At 44.7% G+C, this 13365-nt stretch overlaps 1 protein-coding gene across 1 annotated transcript; it reads right to left on the reverse strand.

Annotated features, from left to right (window-relative positions):
- Positions 1-1843: 1843 nt before the first annotated feature.
- Positions 1844-5334, reverse strand: TUBA1B (tubulin alpha 1b). The gene is made up of 4 exons (XM_044229252.1): positions 5224-5334; positions 3625-3847; positions 3333-3481; positions 1844-3004 (listed from the first exon to the last, which is right to left on the reverse strand). The coding sequence occupies exons 1-4, from the start codon at positions 5224-5226 to the stop codon at positions 2024-2026; spliced, it is 1356 nt and encodes a 451-aa protein (XP_044085187.1). The 5' UTR covers positions 5227-5334; the 3' UTR covers positions 1844-2023.
- Between the last annotated feature and the right edge of the window lie 8031 nt (positions 5335-13365).

The following is a 13365-nucleotide window of genomic DNA, read 5'->3' on the forward strand; positions in this document are numbered from 1 at the left end:
TGCATGAAGTAATACATATATATTGTCTTAAACCACAGAGTTTTGGGGCAATTTGTTGTGATAATAGGTAATAAAATTCCAAACAACTAAGTGCCTTACACCAGCCTGTCATCTTATTTTGCTTTATTACAGATTAATCTTAAAAATACAACCTCCACCCCACCCCAACACACACACACAAAACCCAAACAAAATAAAACATCGGGGGCACCTGGATGGCTCAGTTGGTTAAGCAGCTGCCTTGGGCTTGGGTTGTGATCCCAGGGGCCTGAGGTGGAGCCCCAGATCAGGCTCCTTGTTCAATGGGGAGACTGCTTCTCTCTCTCCCTCCGGCTGCTGCTCCCCCTGCTTGTGTTTGCTCTCGCCCTACCTCTGTCAAGTAAAATCTTTTTTTTTTTTTTAAGATTTTATTTATTTATTTGACAGAGACAGAGATCACAAGTAGGCAGAGAGGCCTGCAGAGAGAGGGGGGGGGAACAGGCTCCCTGCTGAGCAGAGAGCCCAATGTGGGGCTCAATCCCAGGACCCTGAGATCATGACCTGAGCGGAAGGCAGAGGCTTAACCCCTTAAGCCACCCAAGCGCCCCTGTCAAGTAAAATCTTAAAAAAAAAAAATTAGATGCAGTTGAAATGCTGACTTCTTGATCCTGTCCCTGCCTTGTGCCCCAGAACTCTGAAAATGCTCACGGCACACTGCAGACTGAATGTGTGCTTCTCTGATTTCAAGCACCCAGGACATCTTTCTGAAAAGCAAGCTCTTCTCTGCATTACTTTGCTGCTGTTTCCAGGGCTCTAGTGTAGCTACCTTTCCCTCTTGTTTTGCAGGAAGGAAGAGAGGGATATATCAGAGGGTTTTCAGATATTTCTCAAAACCGCCTTTGCAATCAGCACTAACTCAAAACCTTCAGTCCCCATTTTGTCAGTAATGCAGTTTAGGATTTCCCCGTAGCGCTTTACAGTCCTGGCATCTGCCTTCCCCAGGGACCTGTGGTGCCTCCATTTGTGTTGCTATGCTCACAAATCAGATTGTTTCAGGAGCCAAGAATGCTTCTGTAAATTTGTAGGCAAAACAACTGGGAGAACTTTGGTATTTTTTTAAACTAAGGATCAACATCTCCAGAACTTTAGTCACTGTACTTCTGTTCCACTGTGCATTTTCTCTGCGATAACACTATTTGCATCCTGTTTTCCTATCTACTATAGTTTAGATGTAGCCAAACTATATACTTGAAAGAATGTAAATGATGCCAAAGGCATTGTAAACTCTTACCCTACAGAAGTGTTGCCACTTCACCCTCCAGGAAAAGTAGTGCTTTTCTACAAACATCCTCAGCCTTGTTTTTTAAGCACACAGCTTATTATTTGGTTTTCTTGTAGAATTTTTGCTATCAGCAGGTATTATGATCCCGCAACTTATGACAGGGCTGTAAACAGCTTTTACCTCATCATGCTCAAGTCTCTCTATCCGTTTTCCTGTAGAAGGGTCATTTTGAAACTCTTAGTTACATTGGTAGATTAGCACTCCTTTAAAGAGCAGTCATGGGTTTGTAGGACATTTAAAACTTCCCTGTATCTGACCAATAAGAAGCTAGATTAGCTCTTAACTAACATTTTTCTAAGCTCCTTTCAGATTTTAACACTGGTTGAGGTGATATTAACAGATCAGTGTCAGAATCCAGCTCTCCTGCTTTTCTAAGTCCAGTGTGCTCCCTTGTTCCCAGAGGTGGCTACACAGCAAACAGGATTCTTGGTATTACCACCCTACAGCTATATTCCAGACATGATGAATGGTAGGACATCCTGAATTGGAGAAAGCAATTTAGAAAAAGCACACAAGTCAAACTTTTCTTTCTTAAAGCCTTTACTTTGAGACATGATGGAGAAATGCAACAGGTACACATGGAAAAGACATGATCACAGTTAAAAGTGAAGACAATCTAACCAGAAAGCTTTAACGCCTGTCAGCTAATGTTGAAGCTTAAGTTCTGAGTGTGACATGCTGCAGGGCTGAAAGGAATGGTAATTAGTATTCCTCTCCTTCTTCTTCACCCTCTCCTTCAACAGAATCCACACCAACCTCCTCATAATCCTTCTCAAGGGCAGCCATGTCCTCACGGGCCTCAGAAAACTCTCCTTCCTCCATGCCCTCCCCCACATACCAGTGAACAAAGGCACGCTTGGCATACATCAGGTCAAACTTGTGGTCCAGGCGAGCCCAGGCCTCAGCGATGGCTGTGGTGTTGCTCAGCATGCACACAGCTCGCTGGACTTTGGCCAGGTCTCCACCGGGCACCACAGTGGGAGGCTGGTAATTAATGCCCACTTTGAAGCCAGTGGGGCACCAGTCCACAAACTGGATGCTGCGCTTGGTCTTGATGGTGGCAATGGCGGCATTGACATCTTTGGGAACGACATCACCCCTGTACAATAGGCAGCAAGCCATGTATTTACCATGGCGAGGGTCACATTTCACCATCTGGTTGGCTGGCTCAAAGCACGCGTTGGTGATCTCTGCTACAGAAAGCTGTTCATGGTAGGCTTTCTCAGCAGAGATGACGGGGGCATAGGTGGCCAGAGGGAAGTGGATACGGGGATAGGGCACCAGGTTGGTCTGGAATTCTGTCAGATCAACATTCAGGGCTCCATCAAATCTGAGGGAAGCAGTGATGGAGGACACAATCTGGCTAATAAGGCGGTTAAGGTTAGTGTAGGTTGGGCGTTCGATATCGAGGTTTCTACGACAGATGTCATAGATGGCCTCGTTGTCTACCATGAAGGCACAATCAGAGTGCTCCAGGGTGGTGTGGGTAGTGAGGATGGAGTTGTAGGGCTCAACTACAGCTGTGGAAACCTGAGGGGCTGGGTAGATGGAGAACTCCAGCTTGGACTTCTTGCCATAATCGACAGAGAGACGTTCCATCAGCAGGGAGGTGAACCCGGAACCAGTTCCCCCTCCAAAGCTGTGGAAAACCAAGAAGCCCTGAAGACCTGTGCACTGGTCAGCCTGGTAGAAAAAAGAAATAGAGAAAACGTAGATTACTGCCCTTTGCAACATATCCCAAGTAAATATATTGTCACTTTTCCTACAAGTCCAAGAATACAGATCTTATTTTGACAAGAAACGCTTACATGGAGACCTTCGTAGAATTACTAAGCATTTTCCTACTTACATGACACCAAATAGTTCATGCTTTAATTGGATTTTTAAAGAAAAACTATAAAGGAATAGTTTACCTCACTCCATTACACTTTAATTCGGTGTCTGAGATGAAAAGAACCTATTTCAAGTGTCTTTCTTAGGATCATTATTTACTTCTTGAGAATAAACATACCAGCTTCCGAATTCGGTCCAAGACAAGGTCAATGATCTCCTTGCCAATGGTGTAGTGCCCTCGGGCGTAGTTGTTGGCAGCATCTTCCTTGCCTGTGATGAGCTGCTCAGGGTGGAAGAGCTGGCGGTAGGTGCCGGTGCGAACTTCATCTGGAAAAGGCAAACACAGCAGTCCCCCATCACTCATCACCAGCACAAGCCTGCTCAACCTCACGGGGGTCCCTGGAGCCCCAAGACAGACCTCCTGTCCCAGACCCCCCGGGGGGCTCACCGGGTTACAGAGGCCAACTCACCAATGACCGTGGGTTCCAGGTCTACAAACACGGCCCTGGGCACATGCTTGCCAGCGCCCGTCTCACTGAAGAAGGTGTTGAAGGAGTCATCTCCTCCCCCGATGGTCTTGTCACTTGGCATCTGGCCATCGGGCTGAATACCATGCTCCAGGCAATAGAGCTCCCAGCAGGCATTGCCGATCTGGACACCAGCCTGGCCGACGTGGATGGAGATACACTCACGCTGTGAAAAGTAGATTAAAAAAAGATAATTAATACTAAGCCAATCTAGTAAAGACTGTAAAGCAGAACAAAATAATTTGTATAACCAATCTCACAAACTTCCCCTTCTAAAATGAACTAAAATTTAATACTCTTCTAGGAGAGAATCACTATACTTTTCGAACTGCATTGCTTTTAACGAATTTCTTCTCCGTACCTAAATTGGGAAGGCCTCTTTCCAGACCAAGAGCGCTTAGTCACAGCTTCCTCCTTTGAAGAGGAAGATAGGGAGGCCATTCATTCAGTGCTCAGGCCTCATAATTCCATTTTAGACTAGGCGGCCAGATTTCCGGGCAGCTACCATCGCAGGAAGCACGTGGCCAGAACAGTGCAGAGGAAATGTCTGGCCGCAGGGACAAAGGGCGGGGCTTTGCGGCATAGGATGAATGAGCAATTCAGGGTGAGCGCGCGTCCGCGCCCCTGTGGCCACCGGGGCCGCGCAACCGCAGCCACACGCAGCAGCCACGTCTGCGGAGGCGCCTGCCATGGCCAACCATCTTCTGCTCCCCCAGGCGTTGGGCTAAGCCCAGCACGTTCACATCTGTCAGGGCACAGCAGGGGATTATCGGCGGCCCAGATCTGGACCAAGATCCGATTTCTGTCCCCTCAAAATCCCTCACCGCCACCACCTGCCTCTCTGCGCATTCCTAAACTCTGACCAAGGAAAAACAGATGGCCTCTTGAAGCCGTTGGGAGCTAATTGACCTAATTCTCTGACGTAGTGCAACATACCCAACAAGGAGTCGTTCTTTACATTCACCTTATCGCTCTCGTTAAAAAACAACAAAAAACCCCCAAAACTGAGGCTAACAGAGACACGCCCTACAGCAGTAGACCCGCAGCTCCTCCGCGCGCACGCGCAGACTGCAGGGGCGGGCTCCCGCCACTCCCTGGCGGGAAGGTAACGGTTGCGCCTGCGCTTTCGTGTCGGGCTCCTTCCCGCCTCCGCGTTTCTGGCAGAGAGGAAGTGAGGGCGTGGAGAGCCCGCGCGCGCGCACCCGCGCCCGCGCCCGCCAAAAGCTGGGGAAGGAAAGGGGGATGGGAATGCGCGGGAAAAGACCGTAGGGTCTCGGGTCTCGCGCCCAAAAGGTAAGGGCTAATTGAGAACCCCAACCACGGTGTGGGGAGCCGGCGTCCGGCCATGCCCTCCCAGAGTCCGAGAAGAAAACGCGGCGGCCCCCCTTGGGCCCCAACCATTCTCACTAGTCCCACCCTTGCCTCTCGCCTCGCTTTTCTAGCCTTCCAAAACCACAGCGCTGATCCCTTACTAACGCCCCCCGCGAGACGGTCCGGCTCACTTTTCCCGAGCGAGGGCGGCGCCCCGAGCGGCCCACTCACCATGATGGCTACGGGTTAGCAGGCGCAGGCGACAGGAGCAGACACCGCGTCCCGGTTACCGTCCCCGACAAGCTAAGAGTCGAGGTAAGTAACGCACTGGGTCGGGGGCGGTGCTGGAGCCACTTAAGTAGCGGTCCGGGGAGGGGCGGGCGGGTCCAGGCGGTGCCACGGCCGCGGGCCCCTCCTCCGGCCCGGCGCGCCCACTCGGCGCCCAGCTCCGCCGCCGCAGAGGCGGGTTCCTGGCTCAGAGCCCCCTCCCCGCGCCGGCTCTACCGGGCGGGGTCCTCCGCGCCTGCGGACAGAGAGCTCGGGTGCTGCAGTCTGCGGCGCATGGCCGCCAGGGCCTGGGCGTGGGGGCGGTCGCAGGTTCAGAAACCAACCAAATGGGAACCGGAAAGGAAGCTTGCCTTAATTTGGACGAACCGTAAGACTTAAGAAGTCTGTCCAGTTTTAAAAAGGTGAAGCACCATGAGATGCAGAAAATTCTGGTCCGGATAGCTCAGCTGATTATTTTCATGTTGCCACAATTTGTCAGTGAGTTTTCCCTTTTATCCGCCCTCGGTTCTTTTAAAGGCAGTGCATTCTTTACCTACCTGATAATGTGGAGGATGCAAGGTTTAGAAAACAGAACAGCTTTATTTGGTTTATTGTAATGACTTGTTCGTTAAACTAATGTGCCAGAGGTTGGAAGCAGAAATATTTCAGTCATTCAAAGAGTAGTACATAAGCATTGAACATCAAAGTTGTTAAAAGGGCCCACTAGGCCCCATTTTTAGACATAACCAACAACTTTGTGAGACAGTCCCAGGGGTTTCTAAAAAGGGGGATACAAAGATACATTTCAGATTTGGTAGCTGAATTGTAGAAGTGAGGACAGAAACTTGGGTAGTGAGGAAATTGACAATGAAGGACATTAGGAAGTAGGGAATCCTTGTGTTATACAGAGCTTTGTAAAACTCGATAAAATAATTGCTTTCTGTTACATCATGATAGATCAATTGGTTATAGCCTCCTTCTAGGAGGCCCCGATTGTAGCTGATACCCTCTTTCCCATCTCTGCCTTTCAGGAGACTCTATTCCAAGACCATAAACTTTGTAAACCCTTGGGAATGCATGAAGTGGTTAGTTAGGGTTAAAGTGTGGCTTTAAAATGGTCCTAGTGGAAACCTGTTGTTACACTATTCAAAATATCCTCCCACTAATAGCATGTAACAAAAAAGTAAATACGAAACTAACAGTCCACAGTTCATATTCAGTTATTACCATGCTCAGATTTGGTGAGGGCTTCACCCTCCATATCAGACAAATAACAGATTTACATTGTTAATATGTGTGTGTGGCTTGTAAGGATATGTATTTGTATACACACAAACACACACACACACATTTTTACTTTCTTGTATATGTAAAATTTCCAGTCATATGAACCTGGAATACAAACAAGGAGGTTTCCTTTTATTTCTAATAAATATATTTTTTGTACTCCTTTTTTTTTCTTGGTATGATGATTTTCTGTTAAAAGGTTTCAACTCAAGATAAAAATTTGCACATATTTTCCAAACTAGGTTACTGGAAACAGGAATATTTTTGAATATTGTCTCACTTATTCTTAAAGAAGATGGAAAATAATTAGTTTGTCTGGATCAGGAAAAGAATGTTAGGGAACCACCCTGCTTAACTCCATTTTGCTGTCTGCTCTGGATGAAAGCCTTTGGAAGCAGGCACCTCCCTCCTTCTAGCTCTCCGCAGAACCTTAGAGCTTTCACTGCAGAGATTTGCTCCTGTGGGCCTGTATGTGTCCCCAGATATCTCCCTAAAATCATTAGCTTTGCTAGCCTTGTTTCTGTGAATTCCCCTGTTGTGAATGAGGAAGTATTTGAGGGTTTTTTAGGTCCCTGATGACACCATACTTTTCAGAGAGTAATTTAGATCCAAATGGACTTTTAAATATAATCTAATCTGGTATCTTTATGCCAGAAAAATACTGAATAATGGTAAGTTTATTTTGTTACCTCTTTAGTACCTAAGAGGAAAGGCTGACATTTTTTTCTTTTTTTACCCATATTAATTTACATAGGTTTATTTGTTTATATCATATATAAGATGCATATACTTTGTGTATATTTAACAACTAAATAGTAGTTATCTATTGCTGGAATATAAACACAGTATTGTTCACTGTCTTAACATTTTAACTGATTATTAGGTGTTTGTTTTGTTGGACTGTTACAGGGCCTGTAACTATTTCTTTTAAGTTTTTGGTGTAATGGGAAACTCTGTGTTGCTATTTGAGCCACTCCCATTTTTGCTACTTAATATCATGGCCATTTGCTACTCTTCTACGCAGTCAGCAACATTTCTAATAGTTCCATATTATGGTTTTAACACAATAGTTCACAACATATTTTGTTCCTTTAACCACCTCTATAGGGAAAGAAAAAAAATAAGTAGCAATTAAATTACCAAACATCAAATATTTTCAAATATTTGACCTTTTATTCTTATTTATTGCAGTGTTTTAAATTTACATATACTGTTTTGTGTTCTCTCTCCCTCTACCCCCTACCCTCTACCCCCACCCCCACAAGTAGATGGTATAGGGGAAAGAAAATGGATTTTGGTTTCAGATAGTACTAGATGCAGTTTTAACGTTGTCAGTTAATAGTGGTATGACTTTAGACCCTTAAATATCTTTCTCCAACTTCATTTATAAATGGGAATCAGTGAATTTGAATCATCTTTTTCTCATACTGTCACATTCAAACCCATTAGTATATTTTATCAGTTTTATTTTCAAAATATGCCCATCTTTTTTTTTTAATCACATCGCCTTATTTTGTAGCATTTATAGAACCTGAAATTATCTTCTTTGTATATTAATTTACTTGTTTAAAATTTCTCCCTAATTACACGCAAGCTCCATGTCTGTTTTTGTGGAAACCAATCTTGGTTGCCCCTCCAAAAAACACCTTCTTCCATTCTTTGCCAAGATAATCTCTCTTTCTCTCTCTCTTTAAAGGATATTTATGTGCTCAATCCCAGGGGATAAATCAAAGGGAACCCTATTTCCCTTTACCAGATTTTTACTTGCTTTTTCAGTCTCTTTCATAATTGGACCTAGTTCTGGGAAGTTGGCTAGGGTATTTCTGCAAATGGATTTGAAAGAGGACTTTAACTACCGACATTTTTTTTTTTTTTAAGATTTTATTTTTTTAGTTGACAGAGATCACAGGCAGGCAGAGAGAGAGAGAGAGGAGGAAGCAGGCTCCCCGCCGAGCAGAGAGCCCGATGCGGGACTCGATCCCAGAATCCTGAGATCATGACCTGAGCCGAAGGCAGCGGCTTAACCCACTGAGCCACCCAGGCGCCCCGAACTACCTCCATTTTTAAAAAAATATATTTTATTTATTTATTTGACAGAGATCACTAGTAGCCAGAGAGGCAAGCAGAGAGAGAAGGGGTGAAGCAGGCTCCCCGATGAGCAGAGATCCCAATCCAGGGCTAAATCTCAGGACTCTGGGATCATGACCTGAGCCAAAAGCAGAGGCTTTAACCCACTGAGCCACCCAGATGCCCCTCAACTACCTCCATTTTGATCTCAGCCTTTACCTTTTTTCTTTTTTTTTTTTTTTAAAGATTTATTTATTTATTTATTTGAGAGTGAGAGTGAGAGAGAGAGAGAGAAAGTGAGAGCATGAGAGGGGAGAAGGTCGGAGGGAGAAGCAGACTCCCTGCAGAGCTGAGAGCCCAATGTGGGACTCTATACTGGCAATTCCAAAGGCAGTTGCTTAACCAACTGAGCCACCCAGGCATCCCAGTCTGTACTTTCTAAGGGATTAACTTCTTTTTTCCAAACTTATCTCTTTTTTTAGGATTTTATTTTTTTATTATTATTTTTTAAGATTTTATTTATTTGACAGACAGAGATCACAAATAGATAGAGAGGCAGGCAGAGAGGGGGGCCGGGAAGCAGGCTTCCCGCTGAGCAGAGAGCCCAAAGGGGCTCAATCCCAGGAGCCTAGGATCATGACCTGAGCGGAAGACAGAGACTTTAACCCACTGCCCCACCCAGGTGCCCCTAGGATTTTATTTTTAAGTAATCTCTACACCCAATGTGGGGCTCGAATTTATAACCCCAAGATTGAGAGTCACAGCCTGCCAGGCGGCCCATACCAAACTTCTCTCTCTCTTTTTTTTTTAAGATTTTATTTATTAATTTGACAGACAGAGATCACAAGCAGGCAGAGAGGCAGGTAGAGAGAGAGAGGAAGGGAAGCAGGCACCCTGCTGAGCAGAGAGCCCGATGTGGGGCTCATCCCAGGACCGTGAGATCATGACCTGAGCCATGACCTGAGCCGAAGGCAGAAGCTTAACCCACTGAGCCACCCAGGCGACCCCCCACAAACTTATCTCTCAACTGAGGCAAAAGACCTTGTGGGCAAAGCATCCCCTGATGGGAACCCAAACTACCCTTTTGAGCAATAAGGACTGCCTGAGCCAGCAAGACCCCTCATGACTGACCATAAGACAATGATCAATTTAACCTTCACTGCCTACCTCTATGTACCCACCAACCTTTGTTCCACACTTTCCTTATATATACCTGGAAATATTTTCAACACTTCGGAGTCAGTCTTTGAGATGCTGGTCTGCTATCTTCCTGGTGTTGGCCTCACTGAAATAAACTCCTTTCTTGTTTCACCACCACTCTTTCCTCTGCCTTTGGATTTTGTCAGTGATGAGTGGCTGAACCTGATGTGTTTGGGACCCCCAGAGCCAGGTGCTTTTCCACCCTTGTGCCCTGGCTGCAGTTTTCCTCCCTGATCAAAAGAGATTGCATCTTTGAGGACCTTTTGTTTCACTCCTTCCCCTTCCTTTCTGCTTTTGGAAATGTTTTGTGAAGGTGTGTTGCCTATAGCCAATTAAGATTTTCAGGGTCTTAATATAAAGAGAATCAAAGAGATGGTAACTCAGTTCTCTGACACTCTGAAGCTGCTGAGCCAACCTTGAAACCAGCTACCTCCAGATTTTTATTTATTTATGAAAATATTTTATTTATTTTAGAGAGCATGTACACGCTGCATGGGGGAGATGAGCAGAGGGGGCAGAAGGAGGAGGAAAGAATATCAAACAGAACCCCCCCAAACCCCCACCCCCCATCTGTCCCATCTCCCATACACAGGGCTGGGTCCCATGACCCTGAGACCATGACCTGAGCCGAAACCAAGAAGAGTCAAGAGTTGGTCCTCAATGGACGGAGGCACCCAGGGGCCCCCAAATTTATTATTACAGTAAATGCCTAATTTGTTGTTAAATCTCAGACTTGGTGATTGGATACAGGATTTGAAGGAAACTGAGCAATGGAAGTTAATTTTTAGTTTGGGGGGTTAAATAACTAATTGAATGGTGGTGTTTTTTTGTTTTTTTTTTTTCACTGATATCAGAATACTGAAGGAAGAAGTGGATGGGAACTGAAGAAGAGACACAGGAGAAGCTAACAATTCAGCTTTTGACATGTCTTGAGCTTTAAGTGTCTGTGGTACAGGTACCTGGAGAAGTCCATTAGTTAGTCATATATGCAGATATGAAGAGAGGAGTGGGATACAGATTTGAGAGTCTTCAGCATAAAGATAAGTAAATGATGGGAGATGGATAAGACCACTCATGGGGAATGCACTGAGCTTGTAGAGTGGTGGTCTTAGAGAACTTGGCCTTAGTAGGGAATCTGAAGAATGGTCATATTTAAAGCAGAGAAAAGAAACCTATAAAAGAAGTCTGAGAAGGAATGATCAGAGAGGTAGTACTGGGGGTTTCACAGTCCGAGGAAAAGGAGAGTTTCCTGAAGGAGAACTGGTACAATGCCAAATGCTGCAGAGAAGTTAAGCAGGGTAAAGACTGGAAAGTGTCCATTGTGTGTATATAGAAAACAATATCTGTTTTTTTTTTAAAGATTTTATTTATTTATTTGACACAGAGATATCACAAGTAGGCAGAGAGGCAGGCAAAGAGAGAGAGGAAAGCAGGCTCCCCACTGAGCAGAGAGCCCGATACGGGACTCGACCCCAGGACCCTGGGATTATGACCAGAGCAGAAGGCAGAGGCTTAACCCACTGAGCCACCCAGGTGCCCCACAATATCTGTTTTTATTTATTTATGGGACAAATTTACTGAGAGCTTACAATGCAAATATTCCTTTTAAGTGTTGGATGGATATAACAATGAACAAAATATGTCCTTCCTCTCATGGAATTTATGTTTTAGTGAAGGAGAAAGAAAATAGGTATATAACAAAGAGATGTGAAATATGGGGCGCCTGGGTGGCTCAGTGGGTTAAAGCCTCTGCCTTCAGCTCAGGTCATGATCCCAGGGTCCTGGGATTGAGCCCCACATCAGCCTCTCTGCTCAGCAGGGAGCCTGCTTCCTCCTATCTCTCTGCCTGCTGCTCTGCCTACTTGTGATCTCTGTCTGTCAAATAAATAAGTAAAATCTTTAAAAAAAAAAAAGAGATGTGAAATATAATGTCAGGTGCTTTTGGGTGCTATGAAGAAAAATAAAGTGTGGAAAAGAAATTAAAGTTACAGAGGAAGGCTATTTTAGTTAAAGTGACCTGAGAATGCCTCTCTGAGGAGGTAGCTATTTGAACAAAGACCTCGATTAGGTGGTAGAGTAGAAATTTCAAGCAGAGGAACATCAGGAGCAAAAGCCTGAGGTTGAGTGTGTATGTCTTTTTTAAAGCAATATTAATAAAGTCAGTGAGATAAAAGCAGAGGAAGTGATAGAAAGGGTATTTTGAAATGAGATCAGAGAAGTATATCAATGTCTAGATCATGTAAGTGTCTTTCTTATTAGTCCTGGGAAGACTTTTTTATTCTAAAATCAGGGAAACCATTTCATAGTTTTGAGCATAGATGTGACATATTCTACTTTGAGATTTTAAAAGGATTGTCTAGCTGTTATGAGAATAAACTATAAGGGGTTAAGAGTGGAATAAAAAAGGGGCACCTGGATGGCTCAGTCGGCTAAGCATCTGCCTTTAGCTCAGGTCATGATCCCGGAGTCCTGGGATTGAGCCCCTTATCAGGCTCCTTGCTCAGTGGGGAGCCTTCTTCTCCCTCTCCTTCTGCATGCCGCTCCCCCTGCTTGTGCTTTCTCTCCCTCACTCTCTCTGTAAAATAAGTAAATAAAATATTATTTTTTTTAAAAATGTGGAATAAATAATATGAGTTGGAAAGGAATTGTAGTAATGCAGATAAGAGATGATAATTACTTGGACCAGGGTGGACCAGTGGTGGAGGTGGTAAAAGGAGGTCAGTGTATGGACATATTTTTGAAGGTAGCATTGGTAGAATTTATTAATGCATGGAATGTAGAGTGAGAAACAAAGAGAGGAGTCAAGCATGATCCTAAGGTTTTTGGCTTGAGCAACAATGGGGAATACTGAAGAAGGAACAGGTTTAAGGAAACAGAGGGAATCAGGTGTCAGTTTTGGACATGTTAAGTTTGAGATGTAGGGTATTAGTCATTTGAGTAGAAATGATGAGGCAGTAGGCTAAAGTGTAAAGAAGTCACAGTGGAGATAAATTTAGGAGTCATCAGCATAGAAACTGGGTAACATCACCTAGGAAGAAAGTATAGATTAAAAGAAGACCAAGGGGCGCCTGGGTGGCTCAGTGGGTTAAGCTGCTGCCTTCGGCTCAGGTCATGATCTCAGGGTCCTGGGATCGAGTCCCACATCGGGCTCTCTGCTCAGCAGGGAGCCTGCTTCCTCCTCTCTCTCTCTCTCTGCCTGCCTCTCTGCCTACTTGTGATCTCTCTCTGTCAAATAAATAAATAAAATCTTAAAAAAAAAAAAAAGAAGAAGACCAAAACAATAAAATAAAAGAAGACCAAGGATTGAATGCCGGAGCACTTCAGCTTTTAAAAATTAGGAAGTGCATCCTGTAGTCAAAGTGGGAGGGAGCAGCCAGCGGTGTAAGAAGAAAAACATGAGGAATGTGGTGTCCTGGAAACCAAGTGAAAAAAATGTTTCAAGTAGGAAAGTGATAACTGTGTCAAACTCTTTTTTTTTTAAAGATTTTATTTATTTATTTGACAGAGAGCGATTACAAGTGGGCATACAGACAGGCAGAGAGAGAGAGGGAA

The sequence above is a fragment of the Neovison vison genome, chromosome 12 (genome assembly GCF_020171115.1).
Source record: "Neovison vison isolate M4711 chromosome 12, ASM_NN_V1, whole genome shotgun sequence".
Classification (NCBI taxonomy): domain Eukaryota; kingdom Metazoa; phylum Chordata; class Mammalia; order Carnivora; family Mustelidae; genus Neogale; species Neogale vison.

Bases quoted from the DNA above. Each gene is read 5' to 3' on its own strand.
- TUBA1B (XM_044229252.1), bottom strand. The intron at 3,482-3,624 runs GTGAGTTGGCCT...TGCCTTTTCCAG, and splicing joins CCTGGAACCCACGGTCATTG to ATGAAGTTCGCACCGGCACC. The intron at 3,005-3,332 runs GTATGTTTATTC...TTTTTCTACCAG, and splicing joins TGGACCGAATTCGGAAGCTG to GCTGACCAGTGCACAGGTCT.